Source organism: Salvelinus fontinalis, chromosome 37, assembly GCF_029448725.1.
Source record: "Salvelinus fontinalis isolate EN_2023a chromosome 37, ASM2944872v1, whole genome shotgun sequence".
In the NCBI taxonomy this organism is placed as follows: domain Eukaryota; kingdom Metazoa; phylum Chordata; class Actinopteri; order Salmoniformes; family Salmonidae; genus Salvelinus; species Salvelinus fontinalis.
Genome location: NC_074701.1, coordinates 20,286,698 through 20,313,136, shown reverse-complemented (window position 1 = coordinate 20,313,136; position 26,439 = coordinate 20,286,698). Strand labels below are relative to the sequence as shown.

General features: G+C 46.3%; 1 protein-coding gene across 5 annotated transcripts in view; it reads left to right on the top strand.

Annotated features, from left to right (window-relative positions):
* Positions 1-26,439, top strand: part of LOC129836334 (stromal membrane-associated protein 1-like) — a 44,634-nt gene that overhangs the window by 7,237 nt on the left and 10,958 nt on the right. For 2 of the 5 annotated variants that reach the window (XM_055902367.1, XM_055902364.1), the window contains exons 4-8: positions 2,319-2,394; positions 8,856-8,924; positions 9,920-9,988; positions 22,683-22,761; positions 24,130-24,239. In XM_055902367.1, coding sequence (XP_055758342.1) covers positions 2,319-2,394; positions 8,856-8,924; positions 9,920-9,988; positions 22,683-22,761; positions 24,130-24,239 — 403 coding nt within the window. The remainder of the gene's footprint in view (positions 1-2,318; positions 2,395-8,855; positions 8,925-9,919; positions 9,989-22,682; positions 22,762-24,129; positions 24,240-26,439) is intronic. The other 3 variants (XM_055902366.1, XM_055902369.1, XM_055902368.1) reach the window with 3 other exon arrangements.

Here is a 26,439-nt window from a genome sequence, read left to right as displayed (position 1 = left end):
TGGTTGAATTGCTGCAAATAAACCACTACTAAAGGACACCAATAAGAAGAGACTGGTGGAAGTGTGTCTTTTGGTCTGATGTCCAAATTTGAGATTTTTGGTTCCAACCGCCGTGTCTTTGTGAGACAGAGTAGGTGAACGGATTATCTCTGCATATGTGGTTCCCACCGTGAATCATGTAGGAGGAGGTGTGGGGGTGCTTTGCTGGTGACACTGTCAGTAATTTATTTAGAATTCAAGACGCACTTAACCAGCATTGCTACCACAGCATTCTGCAGCAATACGCCATCCCATCTGGTTTGCGCTTACTGGGGCTATAATTTGTTTTTCAACAGGACAAAGACCCAACACACCTCCAGGCTGTGTAAGGGCTATTTGACCAAGAGGGAGAGTGCTGCATCAGATGACCTGGCCTCCACAATCACCCGACCTCAACCAAATTGAGGTGGTTTGGATGATTTGGACTGCAGAGTGAAGGAAAAGCAACCAACAAGTGCTCTGAATATGTAGGAACTCCTTCAAGACTGTTGGAAAAGCATTCCTGGTGAAGCTGGTTGAGAGAATGCCAAGCGTGTGCAAAGCTGTCACGACAAAGGGTGGATACTTTGAAGAATATAAAATGTATTTAGATTTGTTTTAATACTATTTTTTTTTTTACTACTTGATTCCATATGTGTTCATAGTTTTGATGTCTTCACTATTATTCTACAAAATAGTAAAAATAAAGAAAAACCCTTGAATGAGTAGTTGTCAACTTTTGACTGGTACTGTACATTGTCAAAGTACACACAACAACAATGGTGGGACCAACAGCAATAAGGCATCAGTAATAATAGTAGTTGTGGAAATAGTATTACCACTAACAGCAACAACAATATGAATGTGAATAATAATAAACTAAAGCCATAGTAGTAGGGAACTCTCAATATGACTGAAAGGCCTCATGGCATGGTATGAAAGCCAAAACATATTGGCAAGTATTATTGACATTGCATTCTGTCTGTCTTTCTTTCCCCCTCCCCCCTTCAGCTCTGGCCTCTGACTCGTCTCCATGTAAATTCCAGCATGAATAAAGATGTGCCTACAGGAGCAGCATCCGAATATATTCACGCACCACTTTTTCTTCAGGGTGTTTGGGCCTGCTTTGACAGCGACCTCCCTTCGCTTGTTTTTCTGCATTGTGAATTTCAGTCTTTCCCTTTCTTTCCTCCCCTGCCTCTGTAATTAGGCCATTCAGAAACATTCAATGCCGTCTTGGTAAGCAACTCCAGTGTATATTTGGCCTTGTGTTTTAGGTTATTGTCCTACTGAAAGGAGAATTTGTCTCCCAGTGTCTGTTGGAAAGCAGACTGAACCAGGTTTTTGTCTAGGATTTCACCTGTGCTTAGCTGTATTCCATTTCTGTTAATCCTGGAAAACTTCCAAGTCTTTGCCGATTTACAAGCATACCCATAACATGATGCAGCCACCACCATACTTGAAAATATGAAGAGTGATGTGTCGTGTTGGATTTGCACCAAACATAACTCTTTATTTAGGACACACAGTTAATATCTTTGTCACTTTATTGCAAACATGATGCATGTTTTGGAATATTTGTTTATTCTGTACAGGTTTCCTTCCTTTCAGTCTGTCATTTCGGTTAGTATTGAGGAGTAACTATTGTAGATCACAATTGCGCTAAAAATGAAATCCCTGAGTGGTTATTGTCCTCTCCGGCAACTGACTAAGGAAGGACGCCTGTATCTTTCGTAGTGACTGGGTGTATTGATACACCATCCAAAGTGTAATTAATAACTTCACCATGCTCTAAGGGATATTCTTTGTCTTTTTTCTTTACCTATCTACCAATAACATCCTTATTTGCTAGGCATTGGAAACCTCCCTGGTCTTTGTGGTTCAATCTGTGTTTGAAATTCACCGCTTGACTGAGGGAACTTAAAGATAATTGTATGTGTGGGGTACAGAGATAAGGTAGTCATTCAAAACTCACGTTAAACACTATTGCACACAGAGTGAGTCCATGCAACTAATTATGTGACTTGTTCAGCACATTTTTACTCCTGAACTTATTTAGGCTTGCTCTAACACAGGAATACTTATTGAATGTCTAATGTCTAAAGACATAATTCCACTTCGATATTATGGGGTATTGTGTGTAGACCAGTGACACTAAATCTCAATTTAATCAGGCTGTAACACAACAAAATGTAGAAAAAGTCAAGGGGTGTGAATACTTTCTGAAGGCACTGTATAGTAAGACATAGCTGTGTGTGACTGTGTGTACTACAGTGTCATTCCCTAACCCCTGACCTCAGAGCAGTAGAGTTCTTCATCCGGGATAAGTACGAAAGGAAGAAATACTACGACCAGAACGGCCTCAAAACAGCTTCAGTAAGTGTGTATACACACATACACACACACTGTCCACAACACTGATCTGTTACACAGCAATTGGCACGAATAATTGGTGTGTGTCTGTGTACATACCATTATTTGTGTGGGGTTTGTATGTGAATGGGAGTTCTTTGTGAGAGGCATGTTTGTGTGTCTGGCTGCATATACAGCAGTGTTCATGTTGGCACCCTTTTTAAAATTTTAGTCATTTTGTCTCAAATATAATTAAGTCACATTTTTGTCGTTTAGTTATTGTCTAGTTATTGTCAAAATGACAGTGGGCCATTTTAGTCAACTAGTAACATATTAGTCACGTCACATTTGTATTGCCCCATTAATTTATAGTCAACATAAATCACTGACTTCCTTGTGCACAAACATACATGGCCTTGTCCTACCAACATCTTTTTCTGCATGACTTCCTATCGCATGATTTTCTTCCCAACAGCCAAATTGGCAGAAGAATAGATTACTCTGCAGCAGATAAAACATCTGACCTCTTGACAGGGCTCCAACTTTTTTCCAGTGGCCCCAGCCCATGATTTTGTCGCACCAGTAGAAAACGAAGTGGCATCACGCAATAGAAAACATCTATCATTCACCTTTGAAAGTAATCCGCAGTGCTTTAGACTGTGTGTAATAGACTATTAAGATCGTAGGCTATTCAACAACAACAACAAGTTGTTTCATCTAACATGTCCAAGCAGGAATGCATGGTTCAAGATCATTTGATGTGCAACCAAATCCAGTTATTTGTCTAGAATTGCAAGTTTACAATAGGCTATTGTTGTTATATTATAATGTTAAAATAGGGTTACAGAATTTTCAGACTTTGAATTTTTCAATAGAGATGTAGGAAAATTCACCGTTATGTGCATAAATATCATAGGCTAATTTATTTTAGGGCTTATTCACCACATGAGGAAGTGAAAACTCAAAACACATTAGAGCGATTGCTAACAGTAAATAGAATACCCACTGCTAATAGCCATGTATTAATCTAACAGTAAATGTAATGTCTTAAAAAGCGTTGCAATTGTAGAGGTTTGCTACCCAATGGACTGGCAATGGCCGATGAGCAATTGCTCATTTTGCACGCTTCGTATCTTAACGCTAGACCCGCTGGGCCTCGAGGGACCTAATGAGCAGTCACTCTGACTGCAACATTTGAAACAGTTTCATTCATATTTCATATATGCCATCGCAGAAATAATCATTTGCTTGTGTTCAAGAAGTTTCCTTTCATTTAAACGTTTTTCTTAAATGCTTTGTAGTGAATTCTTTCGTCATGTTTTTTTCCCCCATCATATTTGAATGATCTTGTAGAAAACACACAAGAAGTATTATAACCATCATAATCATGTACGCCAGATAGGCCTTTCACGTACATGCCCTTATGTCAGTCAGTCATCAGTCAAAAAGAGAGGGTCTCCTGAAATCAGTCACCAGCAACACAACATTGGGGTAGGTGCATCTCTGACATCAATATGTGCGCAATTACTATGATCATTTTTCAGAAATGTACCATATTAAATTGATAAATACTGTTGACAAAGTAGGCTATGGTGTAATGGAATGATTTTGCCTTGTTTTGTCATAGTGTTATGACCATATTATGACAGGTTGACGAGTTGTCAGCTGTTATGACGTATTAAGAATTGGTTATGACCGTGTTATGACGCTGTGTGTCAACTAAAGTGTTTCTGATATTAAATACAGCACCGGAAAGATACAGCGAGAGTGACATGACAGCAATCGATACGATACAGATGTTATCAAATGTAACATCAAATGCCAGGAAATTAGAACGGTATCAATTCTGTGTGGTGTGCTTTCTGCAACCATCCCTACATGGTAGTTGATGAATTGGTCTAAATGTATCTTTAGCAGATTCTAAATGAATACGACCATGATCTAAAGTAAAGTAAAATGTAGAATCCCATCAGATGATATTAGTGAGACTGTGACAGAGCAGAGGCAGGGGTGTGTGCTGACCTTGGGGACCTCGGGGACCAGATGCGGGTGGGTCTCCTTCAGACGAGAGATGGAGCTGTGACTCAGACCTCCCACCACAGCATATTAAAGTTCTGCAGAGAGAGGGAGATTACTGTAAACGAACATACCTGAAACAAGTTTGTTCCAATACCGTATCTAAACCAAAATCAATTCATCTCTCTTTACATTGTGCTTATGCAGTCAATAACGTCAGGGGAGTGTGCTTTAACATCTGTCAAGTAAAGTGATAGCAATATGGTAATCTTGTAAAAAGAAAATGTAAGTAAATTCATATGACTTCACATGAGATTTATCTTTAATTTTATCTCCAGTTTTCTTTAAAAAAAAATAGGGCAGCATATGTTAGAAATGTCTACATTTAGATTTTGGTGAGTTTTTTTTTCTGGGGGGGTGGATCAGCTTAATATTGCGGAAAGAATGTTGCTTCCAATGTAATTGTCTGCATCATTTCCAATCCCCCATATTTTTTGGGGTAAATATATATATCCATTCACGCATGCATACATATACACATATATACATACACATACCTACATAGACATACATACTTTTTTTTAAAGAGTATACCTTTATTATTATTCCCCGCAAACCCTACCGCCGATCCCCCAATTGGAGTAAACTGATAAACATTTCTGTTTTTACCTTCAATTTATACATCTTATACACATTTTACAGACACAGTCTTTTCACAGATTTTGGTGAGCTTAATAGGCACACTTACTCACAGAAAGCTGAGAACAACAGTAGTTGCTTCCAAAAGATTTGGGATTTTGAAATGTTATCCAATCAGAAGCCTTTTTCTCTTTCCTGGAGCGCACATCAAGTGGCTCGCTTGTCACAGCAGCAGGTCCCAGTTGATCAGGGGCTGGGCAGACAATTTCAATACACTAATCATGAGGATAATACACTTTACTGTTTGACCAAATCATGGTTTTACCCCCCCCCCCTCAAAAAAATAGGACATTTTGATACTTTTGAGTGAGGTGACCATCTAATGAATGCTTAGCTCGCGTGCAACCTTTTTACAAATTTAACTCCGAGGCAAGTCAAAGGGTTGCAAAATGCCACTAAATGGTCAGTTTGGAGCTTTGCCCCTTGACATACTGTAGTTGTATTGTAATTAGTGTTCTAAGTCGGGGTCTGATAGGTTGCTGCAAACTACTAGCTAGCGTTGTTAATCTGTTTTAGCCAACCTGAGCGTAGCACTTTCAGTTGTCTCTTGAGGTCAGTAGTATTTCTTCCCCCCCGTCAATTTGTGGGTGCAAACGCTGTTCCTGTGGAAACGTTGCATTTGGTCTTGTTTGAATCTACTCGATAAGTAAAGTTGCTCCAAACATCGGCCTCTTTTCTACCGGGAGCTTTAACCACATGGCGTGTGCCTTATTTGCGTCTATGATTTGTTGCCGCCAGATTGCAGATAACACTGAAAAGATCTGAACCTCTCCAAAAACTCTTGTCCAGTCCACTTACTCGTCTGATTTTAGTCACAGAGATCATTTAGTCTTGTTTCGTTTTCGTCAACCCAAATGTAAAACAAACATTTTAATTTAGTTATAGTTTTTATAGGTCTATTTAGTCAGATCGTCTCGTCAAATGCCACTGAAAAATAGGTGTTTGACATTTTTGTCACTATTTTAGTTGACGAAATTAAAACTTTTATACTGGTCTCAGGAGAAAAGTATGTATGGATTAATTGCATGCCCAGCTCTCGGTGTGTGTGTGTGCACACATCTCTCAGATCACTGAGTGTTTAAAGCCCATTTTCCACCTGAGGCCTAACCCTCTCCCCCGTCCACTCACACCTGCTACCTAGCATAAGCCTGATAGCCTTGCTGACACACATGATGTATGCAGACTCATACTCTCACATCTGTCTCTGTCTCGCGCCTCTCTCTCTGTCTCTCTCAGGCTCTGCCAGCAGGAGTACTCTGATCTAGGATCTGTCTGTCTCTGTCTCTCTCAGGCTCTGCCAGCAGGAGTACTCTGATCTAGGATCTGTCTGTCTGTCTCTGTCTCTCTGTCTCTCTCAGGCTCTGCCAGCAGGAGTACTCTGATCTAGGATCTGTCTGTCTCTGTCTCTCTCAGGCTCTGCCAGCAGGAGTACTCTGATCTAGGATCTGTCTGTCTCTGTCTTTCTGTCTCTCTCAGGCTCTGCCAGCAGGAGTACTCTGATCTAGGATCTGTCTGTCTCTTTCTTTCTGTCTCTCTCAGGCTCTGCCAGCAGGAGTACTCTGATCTAGGATCTGTCTGTCTCTGTCTCTCTCAGGCTCTGCCAGCCGGAGTACTCTGATCTAGGATCTGTCTCTGCCAGCCACACAGATGCTGCCTTTTATATGTAAATTAATTATTAAAAACAACTCATTATCACTTTAAGTCATTTTGCGCGGATGGCGGTTGGGATCACGTAGTGTGTGTGTTAAGAGAGCTCTGAAAATATTTCTGGTTGGGTAGACACCTGTGTATAAGGTTTGTACTGTATGTGTGTGTTAATTTGTGCATATGTGAACTTACATCGTGTGTGTGTGCTTGAGGTGAGTGTGTGAAAGACAGAATAGAGCCCTTGTGTCTAGTCCAACATCCATCACTGAGATAACAATGATGCATTGTGGGTATGAACACATCTGATGTAACAGTCCTTGCATGAGCCCATTGTTCTGCCATGAATGCCATAGTACTGTCTGTGTGTCTTTGTTCGTGTGTGTGTGTGTGTGTGTGTGTGTGTGTGTGTGTGTGTGTGTGTGTGTGTGTGTGTGTGTGTGTGTGTGTGTGTGCGCGCGCGCGCTCTCAACACTGAAGTCAACAAGACCTCACAATCTCGCTGTCTAAGACTACCTGACACTCCTGGGACAATCACTGTTTCCAAATGCCCAGAGAGAGATGGTGACAAGGGGGTTGAGACAAGATAGAGAAAGAGATGCAGCGAATCCCAAAATGAACTCTTGGCCCCTATCCCCTAGGCCAGGGGTATTCAACTCCCGGAGCCTGCTGCTTTTCTGTTCCACCTGATCATTAATTGCACCCACCTGGTGTCCCAGGTCTGAATCAGTCCCTGATTAGAGGGAAACAATAACAAAGAAAATGCAGTGGAACTGGCTTAGAGGTCCAGAATTGAGTTTGAGGGCCCTAGCAAATATAGTGAAAATGTCATCGAGACAATTCGAGAGATGCTGTCCTGACTAGGTAAAATCCCATCAAACAGGGTGTCTGTAGAGATGAACCCGGCACTCTCGGGCCGGAAAACGCTATTGGTGTGTACGAGCCCTAACACTACACCCCTGCCCTGCCTCTGATGCCAACACATTTTAATCTCCTTCACCAGCTCTGTTCTCTCTCTCTGTTCTCTCTGTTCTCTCTCACTCTCTCTCACCCTCATTCCCTCACTCTCTCACTCTCTCTCACTCCTCAGCTCCATCCTAAATGTGCCTGTTAATGCTGCTTCTCTGTCTCCGTTCTCCGTATCAAAGTAAGAGAAGAAAAAAACAATGGAACAAAAATCTCACTCAAGAAAATCCCCTGAATGTTTTTTTTTACTTTACTTTTTATCCAGAGGTGTGAGAGAGGCTGGTTTGATGAATAACTGAGAAGGAAATTGCTAAAAATTCACTTTAGATAGACTTTCTCCGTGTGTGTTCTCCCCTCGGGTAATTTAGAGAGCGGAAGAGGAGGAAAGAGAAGGGGGGGGAGAGAAACACAGATTTGGAATATAATGCAAGCTCTCTCTTGCTTTCTCTGAACTCAAGCTCTGCCTACCTCCAGGCGCCGATTGCCAACGAACGCTAGTGCCGTTTTGCTATCAGCCTAAACAGCACTGTATGCAGGTCTGGGCAGGTCTGGCTAGGGAGATAGGGGAGCAAAACTAAGTTATCCTGTGTTGATGTGCTATCAGTGCACCTTCAGTTAGGCTGTGACCTACTGAGGTTGGCCAAGAGAAGCTAGGAGAAGCCTAGTGGGCAGTAAATAGTAGAGGGTTTCTGTCTCTCTCTATGGCTCTTTTGTCTCTTAGGGAGGTCAGGGTTGAGTAGGGCTGTCACTCAGGTGATCAAGTAGAGCCACTTGACTTGGCCCACGCAGAAAAGGCCTTTGTTGTTTCAAATACACACACACAGGATTGTTCTAGCCTAAGGCATGTGTGTGATTGCTCAAATCATTCACCATGAGTTTTCATCTGCTTCTGTATCTTATGGGAGTGTGTGTGACCTTCTGGTGAATGTGCTGACAGTCTCTTCCTCCGACTCTACTAGGCTGGGGAGTAAAAACACCCCAGCTTCCACTACAGGCTGTCTACTAACCCTCCCCTTTTCATCTCTCCCTCCCCACTCCCTTCTTGTGTCCTCTGCCTGCCTCCTTTCTTCTTTCTGTTTCTCTCCCTGTCCTGCCTCTAACCACTCTCTCTACCCCATCCCTTTTTTCTCTCTCCTTCCCTCGATCTTTCTCCCGGGCAGAAGTCGTCTGATGCCGCTGCCTTCTCTACCTCTCCCGCCTCACAGGCTGCTGAGAAGAACAGACAGGAGGTCTGATGTTTTGCCGTCGTGCCACCCGGTGTTGCTAAAAGCTGCTTCTGTGTGCTGATCCTTTCTGTGTGCTGATCCTTTCTGTGTGCTGGTCCTTTCTGTGTGCTGATCCTTTCTGTGTGCTGGTCCTTTCTGTGTGCTGGTCCTTTCTGTGTGCTGATCCTTTCTGTGTGCTGGTCCTTTCTGTGTGCTGGTCCTTTCTGTGTGCTGATCCTTTCTGTGTGCTGATCCTTTCTGTGTGCTGGTCCTTTCTGTGTGCTGGTCCTTTCTGTGTGCTGATCCTTTCTGTGTGCTGATCCTTTCTGTGTGCTGATCCTTTCTGTGTGCTGGGCTCTGCTGTGCTGTGGTGCTCTTTCTTCTAATGGTTTTCCAATAGCCCCTTAATCACATACATTACTTTCCCCTCAAGTACACAAATTGTGAGTGTGTAGTGTGTGCGGGGGTTGTGTGTGTGTGTGTGTGTGGTAGGGATGACGGGAGATATCTCAATCCCGAATCAATCCTGTGGTAAAGAGGTTGAATGGCTGAATGATGGAGGCTGGTAGAGCACCAAGGCACCAGCCCACTTCCCCTCACTAAGCCCACTGACTCCCCACAGACACACTGACTCCCCACAGACACACTGACTCCCCACAGACACACTGACTCCCCACAGACAACCAGCAAGCTTGTATTACTCTGAGAGACGTGATAATAACTCCATATGATATTTTGATTGCTCATAATGGCACTAAATTGCTCCACAAGAGGTCGGCGGAAAGAGAAGGTGTCATGACTTTCTACGTGTGTCTGTGTGAGCGCAGCCAAAACACTCTGGCTGTGCGTCTGTGACTGTAACAACGGATAGGGGGTGAAACCAATTTTTTAGGCCGTTTTTCAAACCCTGTTTAATTTGTTTTGTGTGTGTTTTGTTAGACTGCATGTACACGCTGAATGTTCCCCTTCCAGGTGTCATCTCGTTACTGACCTAACCTCCAGTGTCTCTTTGTTGATAGAAGGAACGAGAGAAGAAGAAGAGAGAAAAGGACCCGGAGAAAGTGAACAGGCCAAGCTCCTCTGAGAAGGTAAAGATGAAGCGGGAGGGGGAGGGAGGAAGTGAACAGGCCAAGCTCCTCTGAGAAGGTAAAGATGAAGCAGGAGGTGGAGGGAGAAAGTGAACAGGCCAAGCTCCTCTAAGAAGGTAAAGATGAAGCGGGAGGGGGAGGGGGAGGGAGGAAGTGAACAGGCCAAGCTCCTCTGAGAAGGTAAAGATGAAGCGTGAGGGAGAAAGTGAACAGGCCAAGCTCCTCTGAGAAGGTAAAGATGAAGCGGGAGGGGGAGGGAGGAAGTGAACAGGCCAAGCTCCTCTGAGAAGGTAAAGATGAAGCGGGAGGGAGAAAGTGAACAGGCCAAGCTCCTCTGAGAAGGTAAAGATGAAGCGGGAGGGGGAGGGAGGAAGTGAACAGGCCAAGCTCCTCTGAGAAGGTAAAGATGGAGGGAGGAAGTAAACAGGCCAAGCTCCTCTGAGAAGGTAAAGATGAAGCGGGAGGGGGAGGGAGGAAGTGAACAGGCCAAGCTCCTCTGAGAAGGTAAAGATGAAGCGGGAGGGGGAGGGAGGAAGTGAACAGGCCAAGCTCCTCTGAGAAGGTAAAGATGGGGGGAGGAAGTAAACAGGCCAAGCTCCTCTGAGAAGGTAAAGATGAAGCGGGAGGGGGAGGGAGGAAGTGAACAGGCCAAGCTCCTCTGAGAAGGTAAAGATGAAGCGGGAGGGGGAGGGAGGAAGTGAACAGGCCAAGCTCCTCTGAGAAGGTAAAGATGAAGCGGGAGGGGGAGGGAGGAAGTGAACAGGCCAAGCTCCTCTAAGAAGGTAAAGATGAAGCGGGAGGAGGAGGGAGGAAGTGAACAGGCCAAGCTCCTCTGAGAAGGTAAAGATGAAGCGGGAGGGGGAGGGAGAAAGTGAACAGGCCAAGCTCCTCTGAGAAGGTAAAGATGAAGCGGGAGGGAGAAAGTGAACAGGCCAAGCTCCTCTGAGAAGGTAAAGATGAAGCGGGAGGGGGAGGGAGGAAGTGAACAGACCAAGCTCCTCTGAGAAGGTAAAGATGAAGCGGGAGGAGGAGGGAGGATGGATGTATTGAGACCCCCAGAGGAAAGCCTTGCTGAAGGTGGTTGTGGTGACATGACATTTACAGTGCGTGTGAGCAGGTGCTCATTATGCATGTTCTGTCACAGTAGTTTGGGGTCATGGTAGGTAATGTATGTGTGTGTTTATGTGTGCACGCGTCCTTGTGGCGCTTTTTGAATTCTGACTGAGTGGCTTTAGGACTTGGTGAGAAATGCAGCTCTAGTGGTGTGTGTGTGTGAGTATTCTGGGTAATGGTTAGTGATGTGAGTAATTCCATGGCCTGTGGAATAGGGTAGTGTGTCTGGGTTTATACAGTGATGATGGGGCTGGCTGCCCACAGGGAATAACACAGCCACGAAGACCCTTGTGTACTGTACCAAGGCTATACTGAACACTACCCATACTGAACACACACGGAACATTCCTTAGTTCTGTTGCTGAACATCCACTACTCGACACACACTGAACAAAGCCTGAACGCTACTCATAGTCTTAACTGAACCCTTACTGAACATAAACTACTGTCATGGAACATTCAGTCCTCTTACTGCAGACACAGGGATCCAAGTCCTACCAAAAGTACTCCCTGAGTAATCCAGTAGTTTTACTGAACACACACCAGTTAGCCACAGTTCTATTTGAACACTTTTAATGATGCCACAGTGAGTGACCCGGCGACTGTGTCGTTTTCTGACCCCACACAACCCTGTCAGAGCCCCAGACTCAAGGCAAAGCATGCTGGGAATCAGAAAGCAGAGGAATGTGCCCTTTGTGCTGACCTGCAGTCTGAGTGCAGATTGATTGAGGTGTGGGCACTCTCGTGTGTGTGTGCGCGTGTGTGTGTGTGTGTGTGTGTGTGTGTGTGGGGGTGTGTGTGTGTGTGTGTGTGTGTGTGTGTGTGTGTGTGTGTGTGTGTGTGTGTGTGTGTGTGTGTGTGTGTGTGTCAGACTGTGCGATGACCGCTGTGTGTGTCAGTCTATGTGATGCGTGTATGGGGAAGTGTGTTGTGTACTTGCAGTTCACTTGCTCCTCTCTGTTCCTTACTTCTGCTTATCAGCTGGGCCCCAGCTGTCAATGGGACCCAGTGTCAAGGAGATATTTGTGTGTTTGAGGCCGTTGTAGACAAATGTTCATACGTGTGTGTGCGTGCGCTTGTTCTTGTGTGTTTCTTTGTGTATACTTTATATATGCGCTCAAGGGTGTGTGTGTGTGTTAACACGCTGCAAGCTTGTTAATCTTCATCTCTCTCTCGCGCGCACTCTCTCGCTCTCGCTCTCTCTCGCGCGCGCGCTCTCTCTCTCTATCTCTATCTCTCGCTCTCTCTCGCGCGCTTTCTCTCTCTCGCGCTCTCTCTCTCGCGCTCTCTCTCTCTCTTATGTTCTCTCTCTCTCTCTTATGTTCTCTCTCTCTCTCTTATGTTCTCTCTCTCTCTCTTATGTTCTCTCTCTCTCTTATGTCTCTCTCTCTCTCATGTTCTCTCTCTCTCTCTTATGTTCGCTCTCTCTCTCTTATGTTCGCTCTCTCTCTCTCTTATGTTCGCTCTCTCTCGTTCTCTCTCTCTCATTCTCTCTCTCTCATTCTCTCTCTCTCATTCTCTCTCTCTCATTTTCTCTCATTCTCTCTCTTTCTCTCTCTCTCTCATTCTCTCTCTCTCATGCTCTCTCTCTCTCATTCTCTCTCATGCTCTCTCTCTCTCTCTCTCTCTCTCTCATCTTCTCTCTCTCATCATCTCTCTCTCATTCTCTCTCACATTCTCTCTCTCTCTCTCTCTTATGTTCTCTCTCTCTCTCTTATGTTCTCTCTCTCTCTCTCTCTTATGTTCTCTCTCTCTCTCTTATGTTCTCTCTCTCTCTCTCATGTTCTCTCTCTCTCTCTCATGTTCACTCTCTTTCTCTCTCATGTTCTCTCTCATGCTCTCTCTCTCTCTCATGCTCTCTCTCATGCTCTCTCTCATGCTCTCTCTCATGCTCTCTCTCATTCTCTCTCTCATTCTCTCTCATTCTCTCTCTCTCTCTCTCTCTCTCTCTCTCTCTCTCTCTCTCTCTCCCATGCTCTCTCTCTCATGCTCGCTCTCTCTCTCTCTCTCTCTCTCTCTCTCTCTCTCTCTCTCTCCCATGCTCTCTCTCTCCCATGCTCTCTCTCTCCCATGCTCGCTCTCTCTCATGCTCGCTCTCTCTCATGCTCGCTCTCTCTCATGCTCGCTCTCTCTCATGCTCGCTCTCTCTCATGCTCGCTCTCTCTCATGCTCGCTCTCTCTCATGCTCTCTTTCTCTCATGCTCTCTTTCTCTCATGCTCTCTTTCTCTCTCTCATTCTCTCTCTCTCTCATTCTCTCTCTCATTCTCTCTCTCATGCTCTCTCTCTCTCGCTCATGTTCGCTCTCTCTCTCTCATGCTCTCTCGCTCATGCTCGCTCTCTCTCGCTCATGCTCGCTCTCTCATGCTCTCTCGCTCTCTCTCTCTCTCTCATGCTCGCTCGCTCTCTCTCTCTCATGCTCGCTCTCTCTCATGCTCGCTCGCTCTCTCTCTCTCATGCTCGCTCGCGCTCTCTCCCTCGCTCTGTCTCTCGCTCTGTCTCTCGCTCTGTCTCTCGTCCTCGCTCTGTCTCTCGTCCTCGCTCTGTCTCTCGTCCTCGCTCTGTCTCTCGTCCTCGCTCTGTCTCTCGTCCTCGCTCTGTCTCTCTCCTTCCCTCAACTGAGAAATAAAAATACCACACACACTCTCTCTCTAAATGGTTGCACACACTAATCTTCCGCACTCCCACACACTGAATCCGGTTATACAACACTCCAGCAAGGGTGTAGAAGGAGGGAGTGGATGGAAGGATAGACAGAGGAAGGAGGGGCTTTTAGAATAATTGTACCTCTCAAAGCAGCAGGAGCTCAAGGTAAAGGAGGAGGGAGTGAGGACGTGTGTACATCCTCGGTCTTAGAGATGGGACTTAGAAACAAGCTCATGCTGCTTTAAATAGGAATTCATATGCAGTCATATTGCTACACACTGCATGGAATTTCACACCATCACACGAAGCGCTGTGTATATACAGTTGAAGTCGGAAGTTGAAATACACTTAGGTTGGAGTCATTAAAACTCGTTTTTCCATCACTCCACACATTTCTTGTTAACAAACTACGGTTTGTTAGGACATCTACTTTGTGCATGACACAAGTAATTTTTACAACAATTGTTTACAGACAGATTATTTCACCTATAATTCACTGTATCACAATTCCAGTGGGTCATAAGTTTACATGCACTAGGTTGACTGCCTTTAAACAGCTTGGAAAATTCCAGAAAATTATGTCATGGCTTTAGAAGCTTCTGATAGGCTAATTGATATTATTTGAGTCAATTGGAGGTGTACCTGTGGATGTATTTCAAGGCCTACCTTCAAACTCAGTGCCTCTTTGCTTGACATCATGGGAAAATCTAAAGAAATCAACCAAGACCTCAGAAAAATTATTGTAGACCTCCACAAGTCTGGTTCATCCTTGGGAGGAATTTCCAAACACCTGAAGGTACCACGTTCATCTGTACAAACAATAGTACGCAAGTATAAACACCATGGGACCACGCAGCCGTCATACCGCTCAGGAAGGAGACGCATTCTGTCTCCTAGAGATGAACGTACTTTGTTGTGAAAAGTGCAAATCAATCCCAGAACAACAGCGAAGGACCATGTGAAGATGCTGGAGGAAACAGGTGCAAAAGTGTCTATATCCACAGTAAAACGAGTCTTATATTGACATAACCTGAAAGGCTGCTCCGAAAGGAGGAAGACACTGCTCCAAAACCGCCATAAAATGCCAGACTACGGTTGCAACTGCACATGGGGACAAAGATCATTCTTTGTGGAGAAATGTCCTCAAGTTTGATGAAACAAAAATACAATTGTTTGGCCATAATGACCATCGTTATGTTTGGAGGAAAAAGGGGGATGCTTGCAAGCCGAAGAACACCATCCCAACCGTGAAGCACTGGTGGGGCAGCATCATGTTGTGGTGTAGCTTTCCAGCAGGAGGGACTGGTGCACTTCACTAAATAGATGGCATCGCGAGGAAAGAAAATTATGTGGATATATTGAAGGAACATCTCAAGACATCAATCAGGAAGTTAAAGCTTGGTCGCAAATGGGTCTTCCAAATGGACAATGACCCCAAGCATACTTCCAAAGTTGTGACAAAATGGCTTAAGGACAACAAAGTCAAGGTATTGGAGTGGCCATCACAAAGCCCTGACCTCAATCCTATAGAAATTTGTGGGCAGAACTGAAAAAGCGTGTGCCAGCAAGGAGGCCTACAAACTTATTCACTTACACCAGCTCTGTCAGGAGGAATGGGCCAAAATTCACCCAACTTATTGTGGGAAGCTTGTGGAAGGCTACCCAAAATGTTTGATCCAAGTTAAACAATTTCAAGGCAATGCTAACAAATACTAATTGAGTGTATGTAAACGTTTGACCTACTGGGATTGTGAAAGAAATAAAAGCTGAAATATATAATTCTCTCCACTATTATTCTGACATTTCACATTCTTAAAATAAAGTGGTGATCCTAACTGACCTAAAACAGGGAATTTTTACTAGGATTAAATGTCAGGAATTGTGAAACTGAGTTGAAATGTATTTGGCTAAGGTGTATGTAAACTTTCAAATTTTCCCTTTATGTATGTGAATCTGTCAACCAATCGACAAATCAATCACACAGCAATGACCATTTCCATGTTTAAGGCTACGTCTGTTCCATAGCTAACCCTAAAGGTACATCACAATAGTAACATAGACACTTCACAATGCACATGCCATCATCTCCCATTTGAATATAGCCTACACATTTGTTGATGTAGCTGCTAGGCATATCAAGTGTTTTCAGACAGATGATGTACGGGTAGATCCTATGCATTGCACCATATCCCATGTATCCTGCAGCTGTACATATAGCCTACTTAAAACCCTGATATATAGAGGCCTAGTCCACTCAGCCGTCCCGAGCCAGCCCGACTAGCCTAACTCAGCATCTACTGGGAGATTCTGTATCTCGGTCTTTTAGATGATCCAGAGATAGGGGAGATGTGGTATAATTAAGCAATAAGGCACCTGGGGTTTGTGGTATATAGCCAATATACCACAGCTAAGGGCTGTTCTTGGACATGACGTGGCACGTAATGCCTGGATACAGCCCTTAGCCGCTGTTTTTTGGCCATATACCACAAACCCCAGAGGTGCCTTATTGCTATTATAAACTGGTTACCCACGTAATTAGCGCAGTAAAACTGTTTTGTCATGCCCGTGGTATACAGTCTGATATACCACGGCTGTCAGGCGTTCAGGGCTCGAATCACCCAGTTTCTAATGGCTGTTATGAGATGGTGAGATGGGTGCAGTGACATCCCTGGCTAGGCTGTTGTCATGAGTTGCACGGTCTAGGGTTTAGATGCTTTTCCATTAGGTAGCACTAGCAGATAGGTACTAGGTAATGTCTTGATGTGGTGATCAACTAGATAAGACCGTATAAACCCAGGCCCAGCTGTATAGGCTGGGTAATGAATAACATCTGGATGCTGTTGGGGAACTTATTTGCATCCTCCTGCATCTGGCAGCCTACCGAGAAGGACGATCATTAAGACTCTCCCTTCGCTATTGAAGCCTGGGTAAGCTGTGGCGTTCTCGCCGTGCACGCGCACACATTCAACCCACGCACACACACACGTCTCACTCTCTCTTTTCTAGCTCTCCATCCCACCCCCTCTCATCTTTCTCCCCTTCCTTTTCTCACGCCGTCTAACTCTTTTCCTCCCTCCATTCTCTATCTCTCTGTTTCATCTCTCTCACCCTCCCCCCTCTCTGTATGTCCACTGCCTGTGGGCTGTAATTAAGCTCTAGCAATGATTCTGTCCTAGCAGCATCTGCTGGCCTCTCTCTGTGTCTTCTCTCATTGGCTGAACTCTGGCTGAGTGCAAAGCCAGTGTGACACCTGCAGTGTGTGTGTGTGTGTGTGTGTGTGTGTGTGTGTGTGTGTGTGTGTGATACATATGTGAGGGAGGAAGGAGGGGTGTTGAGGAGGTGGATTTTATTGGGAGGGAGGGAGAGACCAAATGTACACACTGCACTGCAGTAGCATGTTGAGGTAGGAGCATATACTGCAGTGTTGTGATTTCCACACACAGGTGTGTTGCCTTGGGCATCGACAGCCTCTGGGGTAGTGGATGGTAGCATGTAGTTCCCCTGTCTCTGCTTTCCACTCAATCTATCACTCACAAGCTGTTCTGTTCTTTATCAGTTGCTGTTTCTCTCCCTCTCTTCCCGCTCCCCCCTCTTACTCTCTGTTTCTCTCTCTCTCTTCCCGCTCCCCCCCTCTTACTCTCTGTTTCTCTCCCTCTCTTCCCGCTCCCCCCCTCTTACTCTCTGTTTCTCTCCCCCTCACCAAACAGCAAGGCATCTCCCTCTCTTCCTGCTCCCCCCTCTTACTCTCTCTGTTTCTCTCCCCCTCACCAAACAGCAAGGCATCTCCCTCTCTTCCTGCTCCCCCCCTCTTACTCTCTCTGTTTCTCTCCCCCTCACCAAACAGCAAGGCATCTCCCTCTCTTCCTGCTCCCCCCCTCTTACTCTCTCTGTTTCTATCCCCCTCACCAAACAGCAAGGCATCTCCCTCTCTTCCTGCCCCCCCCCCCCCCCTCTTACTCAGTCTGTTTCTCTCCCCCTCACCAAACAGCAAGGCATCTCCCTCTCTTCCTCCTCCCCCCCTCTTACTCTCTCTGTTTCTCTCCCCCTCACCAAACAGCAAGGCATCTCCCTCTCTTCCTGCTCCCCCCCCTCTTTCTCTCTGTTTCTCTCCCCCTCACCAAACAGCAAGGCATCTCCCTCTCTTCCTGCTCCCCCCCCTTACTCTCTCTGTTTCTCTCCCCCTCACCAAACAGCAAGGCATCTCCCTCTCTTCCTGCTCCCCCCCCTCTTACTCTCTGTTTCTCTCCCCCTCACCAAACAGCAAGGCATCTCCCTCTCTTCCTGCTCCCCCCCTCTTACTCTCTCTGTTTCTATCCCCCTCACCAAACAGCAAGGCATCTCCCTCTCTTCCTGCTCCCCCCCTCTTACTCTTTCTGTTTCTCTCCCCCTCACCAAACAGCAAGGCATCTCCCTCTCTTCCTGCTCCCCCCTCTTACTCTTTCTGTTTCTCTCCCCCTCACCAAACAGCAAGGCATCTCCCTCTCTTCCTGCTCCCCCCCTCTTACTCTTTCTGTTTCTCTCCCCCTCACCAAACAGCAAGGCATCTCCCTCTCTTCCTGCTCCCCCCCCTCTTACTCTTTCTGTTTCTCTCCCCCTCACCAAACAGCAAGGCATCTCCCTCTCTTCCTGCTCCCCCCCTCTTACTCTTTCTGTTTCTCTCCCCCTCACCAAACAGCAAGGCATCTCCCTCTCTTCCTGCTCCCCCCCTCTTACTCTTTCTGTTTCTCTCCCCCTCACCAAACAGCAAGGCATCTCCCTCTCTTCCTGCTCCCCCCCCTCTTACTCTTTCTGTTTCTCTCCCCCTCACCAAACAGCAAGGCATCTCCCTCTCTTCCTGCTCCCCCCCCTCTTACTCTTTCTGTTTCTCTCCCCCTCACCAAACAGCAAGGCATCTCCCTCTCTTCCTGCTCCCCCCCCTCTTACTCTTTCTGTTTCTCTCCCCCTCACCAAACAGCAAGGCATCTCCCTCTCTTCCTGCTCCCCCCCCTCTTACTCTTTCTGTTTCTCTCCCCCTCACCAAACAGCAAGGCATCTCCCTCTCTTCCTGCTCCCCCCCCTCTTACTCTTTCTGTTTCTCTCCCCCTCACCAAACAGCAAGGCATCTCCCTCTCTTCCTGCTCCCCCCCTCTTACTCTTTCTGTTTCTCTCCCCCTCACCAAACAGCAAGGCATCTCCCTCCCATCAGAGCGGAAGCTTATGTTTTCTTTTCAGTCCATGAATAAAATATCAAAGGAGAACAAGTGATGTTCCCTGCATCGGAAGTTGCGGCGTGGTCTTTGTTGTGTGTGTCTGTGTGTGACAGCTACTGTAACAGGGGTACTTTATCAGCGAGAGAGGGGCACAGCACATCTGGACGGGGATTGGCTCTGGGAGGGAGATGAGATTCAACACACACAGAGAGAGACGCGGACATCACACACATGTTACACCGTGTGCCATCTCTGGTCAATGGGAGTGAGTTGAGCAAATGGTGTGAAGGGAGCCGTATCCTCTGACTAACAGCCAATCCCCTTGCATGTGTACACACACACACACACACAGGCACCCCAAACGAGTAGCATCCTGAGACTAACAACTCTTCTCGCAGGGGGGGGGGGGGGGGGGGGGGGGGGGGGGGGGGGGGGGGGGGGGGGGGGGGGGGGGGGGGGGGTGTAGCAGGCCGTGGATCGATAGCGTAGCCACTGGGAGGCTAATCAATATTGGATTGACACTGCTGGAGTAGGAGGATGAGCTGAGACTTTCCCAACCCCCAGTCCCCCACTGTGTGTGGACCATATCTTGAATGCTCACAACCAAATCCCACCCTAGAAAAATAGTTACACACTGGAAATGCAGCTTAGTTTTTTATTTGTATGTGTGAGTGGTCCAACCACAGTCGGCTCAGCGTTGACCTCGTTTGGTCTTTGACTGTTGACTGACTCAAACTGCGTTTGCTCTGTTCCCGCGAAGCCAATAGATTAGCATTTCTAAAGCCTTTTGTGTAAAAACGACTAATTAAAACTTTATCGCTCGCAGACAGACAGGGAGCGAAAGACCACGTATCTGCCCGTTGTGCCAGCGCTGAAGTTAGTATTAGCACGAGGGAGATAGCATCGCTCTCTCACACACACAGCATTGCAATACATACATACACAGACACACACACACACAAAGCGTCACAATAAAGACAGACACACACACTCACACACCAAAGAGTCTCCAAATCGGTGTTGTATTAACGTTTCCGTGACCCCCCTCTGCGGTCGAGCTGGGATTGGGTATAAAAAGCCATAAATCCAATTACTTTATGCAAAGTGGCTGAGTAGTGTTTTATAATAAGAACAAAATAGGAAAACAGGTCTGCGTTCACTAGCAGTGCTCTGAGTCTATCACGTAGCCTAGTGGTTAGAGCGTTGTCCCAGTAACCAAACGGTTGCTAGTTCGAATCCCCAAGTCTGTCAATCTGCCCTTGAGCAAGGCACTTAACCCTAATTGCTTGCCGTCAATAATGTCTGATCCGTGACCCCACTCTCTGAGGGTGTCTCAGGGGGAAATGGGATATACAAAAACACATTTTCAATTCACACCTCACACTTGATGTAGGAATAGCCAAAACACAGAGAGGGAGAGAGGAAGCTTTAGTGTGAGATCACTGTTTCTGAGTAGTCCTCTCATCAGCTCTAAATGTGTGTGTGTGTGTGTGTGTGTGTGTGTGTGTGTGTGTGTGTGTGTGTGTGTGTGTGTGTGTGTGTGTGTGTGTGTGTGTGTGTGCGTGTAGTCACGCATCAACTCCCAAACACTGGCCCTGACCTTTCCCCAACAATCTAGTAGACTCCAGAGGGCGTGAAAATGGTGTGTGTGAAAATGGTGTGTGTGCGCTCGTTCTGCAGGTCTGCGGCTCAAACGAAGGGACATTTCCCTGACTGTCAGATGAATTTAGCTCTGGAAGAAACACTCCTGTGTGGCAGGCAGCTTAGGATCTTCCCTATGTGACAAAACCTCTTAGAGAAGGTGTGTGTGTGTGTGTGTGTGTTGCGCATCAGACTGTCAGATGCTGTTAAAGTCCGTCAGGCTGCAGCGGTTCTGCACCATTCACCACAGTAACACGCTGTCACTCCCAAACTCTACTACACACACACACACACACACACACACACTTGCATCAAACAGCCAACATGCCCAGAGAGACATTGCAGAAGCCCTGGGCTTGATGAATAACGGTTGTGTTGTGGTTCAGGTGTGTTCCAGAATAGGTTTCTAGTCAGGCCATGGTTTGGAAATCTATTTAGTGTATTTTAACTTCATAACGAGTATGGTGTTGCTGTGGAGCTGTGTGGACTACTTTTTGATGATGAGTGAATATACCTGAGGTTGCAGCTTCAGTGTCAGTGCTCTCCTATTTCCTAAAGCCCTTTTGTTGCCATTTAGTTTTACTAAAGAGCATTTTAAAGTCTCTTTTCGTCTCTCTCTTTCTCACTCCATCTCTCTTGACACACATCCCCAGACAGTGGCAGCGTTATCATTCTCTTTTGTAGTGTTAATAAGGCAGCTGTCAGGCTGGCTGGTGACATCCTTGTGTGACAGGCAGCTAGCGGGGCCAGACTATTTGTTTTTCTCCTGCTGGACCTTTTCTTCCCAAGATGAGTCTCACCGTGTCAGGGAACTGTTTTACACTGCTTCTTCTCCACGGTGGTGGTATTGTGTAGCGTTTTGGTCGTCTTGGTTGGTTTGTTTAGGCGCTCTATTGCGTGGAGGTTTGCAGTTCCTGGCTGGTCTGTAGTATCTTGATTTCTGCTGGTATGTTTTTGGTTGGGTTAGTTTGTGCTGATCTTTGCTAAAACAGCGGTCTCTGTCTGCTTTGTGTGGACTATGGACGTTTGCTTTGTGTGGGCGTGTCCTGCTTTTGACTGTACTCCTACTTGGTATGCAGTTATTTGCTGCTCTTCTGTAGGTGTGAAGGTGATGATAGTGGACGTGGAGGAGAGTGTTTGGCTGTTGATTACAATGCTCACTTTGTTTGCCTGGCGTTGCTGGAGTTGAATGGTTCCCTGGCCTCACCTCAGATTAGGAATCCACTGTCAACAACAACTAGACCTAGTCCTGAGAGCCCAATTGCCAATCACGAACTAGAGCCAGTCCTTACATCCAATCACAATCTAGAGACAGCCCTGAGATCCAATCACCAACTAGAATCAGCGGTGAAGGCCAATTACAATCGATCAGTCCCGATTCCTAGAGATGCAAACCGTTTATTTGAGATGGCATTTGCCAATGTATGTCTGTGTTTCAGAATGACAACTGTAGGCCTTTCTCTAGCTCAAAGGTCCAACGCAGCTGTTTTTATCTCAATAGCAAATCATTTCTGGGTAACAATTAAGTATCTTATTGTGTGTTTCTTTTTCACCATTTTAATTGAAAACAAAAATAGCTTCTTAGCAAAGAGCAATTTCTCAAGGAAGAATTTAGCTAGGACTGTCTGGGAGTGGTCTGAGTAGGGAGTGCAAAACTGAAAACTAGCTGTTATTGGCAGAGAGGTTTGGAACTCCCTTTCTTATTGGTCTATTAACTGGTGATGTCACCAGGCAGGCCAAAACTTTGTCCCACCAAAACAGGCTGACATTTCAGTCGTTTTAAACAAACCCTTGCACTAAAAGAACATTATCATTAATTGCACAGTATTAATCCAACCTCAGTGTGAAAATATAAAACACAGAAAAAAATCTAGTTTTTGACTGCACTGGGCCTTCAACTGTGTGACCATAACTGTGTGCCTGATGGACACTGATTAGTAATGGTGCGTACTAATTCAGCTCAACCCTTTTACAACAATATAACTTTCCAGCCGTATGGAATCCTGTTGTAAACCTGTATTGTAGAGCTATGTTCTACCTTTGACTATGTGCTGACATCTCTGCTCTCTTTCTTCCTCTCTCTTCCTCTTCCTTCCGGTTTCCACAGAAGAAGGTGGAGCTTCAGACAGACTCCAGAGCCAATCCCAGGAGAACCCCCGAGCCGGCCATCGACCTGCTCGGCCTGGGTAAGTCAAAAGCAGATCCCAGATCCTAGAAATGGATACTCTAAATGCCCCCACTTTATCAAGCTCTTTCTATCTGTGTGTGTGTCTAGAGGGGGCAGTATGACAGAATGAAAGAGGCACGTGTAGAAGGGTGAGAGGTGTCAGGTTAATTAAACTGACGTGGCCAGGGAGGTGGGGTGGAGGTTTGGGTCTGTCTAAAAGGACCCAAAATTAAACCATGCGTCTTCCTGATGGAGTCAGTACGTTTCCATGGCTCGCTCAGCTCTCGCTCCCAGAGTGGCCATCCCATAATAGATGGTCAGTTGAAGCCGGAACAAAGGGAGGCTACTTTCAAGTGGGGAAGAGCCTGTGGCACTCTCATTGCATTGCCCTGTCCCTCTCTGTTCAAAATCCCCACCATGCACAGCTTCTTTCTCTTCTCTCTCTCTCTCTCAATTATTTCCTGTTCTCTCTCAAGGGGCTAAATTTTGTTCACACTTAAAGGGCTAAATTATGGATGTTCTAACATAGTGTTATATAAAGACTACCATCATGCTGTCTTACCTCTCTCTCTATTTCTCTCTCTCTCTAATTTTTCTCTCTTCTCTCTCGCTCTATTTTTTTTCTCTCTATACTGCTCTCTGGTCAAACTCCCCATCATACATGTCTCATTCTCTCTGTCTGAATGGTACATTGTCTACTAATGGTCTCACCTCTTGAGGAGGGGGACACAGTTTCTCCTCTCGCCACATTCTCATTCTTTCCCTGTGTCTCTCGTTCTCTCTCTCCCCAATGTCCCATGGTGCTTTCCCTCCTGTTGTGGAGAGCAGCTGGATTGTAGATGGGCAATGTGTCTGTGATCACGATCAGTCAACATCCCTATTTCTCTCCCAGCTGTCTCTCTGTCTGTCTGTCTCTCTGTCTCTGTCGTCTGTCTCTGTCTTGGTCTGTCTATTGAGCTTATATCACATTTGAAAATCCGATTTAATGATTCTAAAAATAGCCCTTGAAAACAATTGGCAGTTTGTGATCCACGAATTGAAATTGAATTCCATTTCAACTTCAGAAGTGAAATCACTGTGAACGAAAATCCATATCCACCTGAAAGTAATGGGCCGTTTCTTAGTTGACTGTTTTGAAATAGCATTGAGTTATGTTCATATACCTGTGTGGAGAGGGCTGACTGGGCTTTTTCATTGTATTATGGTTCTGAACCCCAAGTAAATAATATCCCAAAACATCCTCCTACATCTGAGGAGGGAAGGGGAATAGGCAGCGCATCATAAATAACCATGAGTCATGCATACACACACACACACACACGGATATGAGATTACGCACAAAATCTATACTGCCTCCAGGTCAATGTCTACTCTCTCTCTCTCTCAGATGCACCTGCAGGTGGAGCTGCAACCAGTTCTTCTGCTGTACCAGTCAGTGATGAGGACATCTTTGGTCCAATGGTGTCCAACCCTCTGCCCTCCTCCAACAACCCCCAGGTACCACCTCCCACCACAACCCCCAGGTACCACCTCCCACCACAACCCCCAGGTACCACCTCCCACCACAACCCCCAGGTACCACCTCCCACCACAACCCCCAGGTACCACCTCCCACCACAACCCCCAGGTACCACGTCTTCTTCTGGACCACCTCCCAGTGTTGTCAGCCTATGCCCTCTCCCCTGTGGATACAATTGAAGTCAGTGAAGACAGACTGGAGCATTGGGTTTTGTGTTCCTCTGCAGTAAGAACACACTCATACACACACATTGACCTCAACTCATGCACACACACACACACACACACACACACACACACACACACACACACACACACACACACACACACACACACACACACACACACACACACACACACACACACACACACACACACAACAGACAAACATTTAATGTGCAGTCTAGTCCCCACATTCCATATCATCCGAGAGATGGAGAGAGGTCGGAGTGTATTGTGTTAATTTCACAGTGTGTCCCTGTCCCCAGCTCCCCAGTTACAGCTGACACTGTTGGGTAGTTAAGGCCTGTCAGATGAAAGGACACAGCTCCAATGTATCTGTGGATATTACCACTGGAGAGGGAAGAGGATGAGAGGGGAAAGGATTGTGATGGAGAAGAGGGAGATTGGGACAGAGTGCAGGAAGAGAGAGGGAGAGAGCACGAGGATAGTCTGAACATGGTACAGAGACTGAGGAAGAGAGAGGATAGTCTGAACATGGTACAGAGACTGAGGGAGAGAGAGGATAGTCTGAACATGGTACAGAGACTGAGGGAGAGACAGGATAGTCTGAACATGGTACAGAGACTGAGGGAGAGACAGGATAGTCTGAACATGGTACAGAGAGAGAGGATAGTCTGAACATGGTACAGAGACTGAGGGAGAGACAGGATAGTCTGAACATGGTACAGAGAGAGAGGATAGTCTGAACATGGTACAGAGACTGAGGGAGAGACAGGATAGTCTGAACATGGTACAGAGACTGAGGGAGAGACAGGATAGTCTGAACATGGTACAGAGACTGAGGAAGAGAGAGGATAGTCTGAACATGGTACAGAGACTGAGGAAGAGAGAGGATAGTCTGAACATGGTACAGAGACTGAGGGAGAGACAGGATAGTCTGAACATGGTACAGAGAGAGAGGATAGTCTGAACATGGTACAGAGAGAGAGGATAGTCTGAACATGGTACAGAGACTGAGGGAGAGACAGGATAGTCTGAACATGGTACAGAGAGACAGGATAGTCTGAACATGGTACAGAGAGAGAGGATAGTCTGAACATGGTACAGAGACTGAGCACACAGAGTATTTTCCTCACTCAGCTGTCTCCACGTCTGAGAACAGCAGTGGAGAATGAGAGATGGAGTGATGGTTAAATAAAGCATTTGTGAATGAGGTGTGTTTGATAGGTGCCACAGTCATTCCCCCACCACTCCCTTCATCCCACTTCCAAACTCCCTTGGCTCTCCACTGCTGACACACACACACGCACGCACGCACGCACACACACACACACACACACATATACACACACACACACACACACACACACACACACACACACACACACACACACACACACACACACAGATCTCCCCTTTCTTGTTTTACGGCTCACAGCATACACCGGCTGCACACGACACAGCACAGTCCTGACTCTGAGCATGGACACAGCACAACCCAGGACACAGCCCAGTCCTGACTCTGAGCATGGACACAGCACAACCCAGGACACAGCACAGTCCTGACTCTGAGCATGGACACAGCACAACCCAGGACACAGCCCAGTCCTGACTCTGAGCATAGACACAGCACAACCCAGGACACAGCACAGTCCTGACTCTGAGCATGGACACAGCACAACCCAGGACACAGCACAGTCCTGACTCTGAGCATGGACACAGCACAACCCAGGACACAGCCCAGTCCTGACTCTGAGCATGAAGAGCAATTATGGGTGGTTGGTACCAGCATCTCCAACTGCCGCTGTTACCAACCCCAACCTGCCTTCTCTCTCTCAGCCCCTCCCCTGCCTCCATCTGCTCTCCAACCCTCTCCTCCTTCCCGCCATTCCTCCATCCTCCCTCCTTGCTTCCTCTTTCCTTCCCCGCTCCCCTTCCTTTCCCATCTCTGTCTCTCCCTCCCTGCCTGTATTCTGTTCCTGTAGGACACACACAA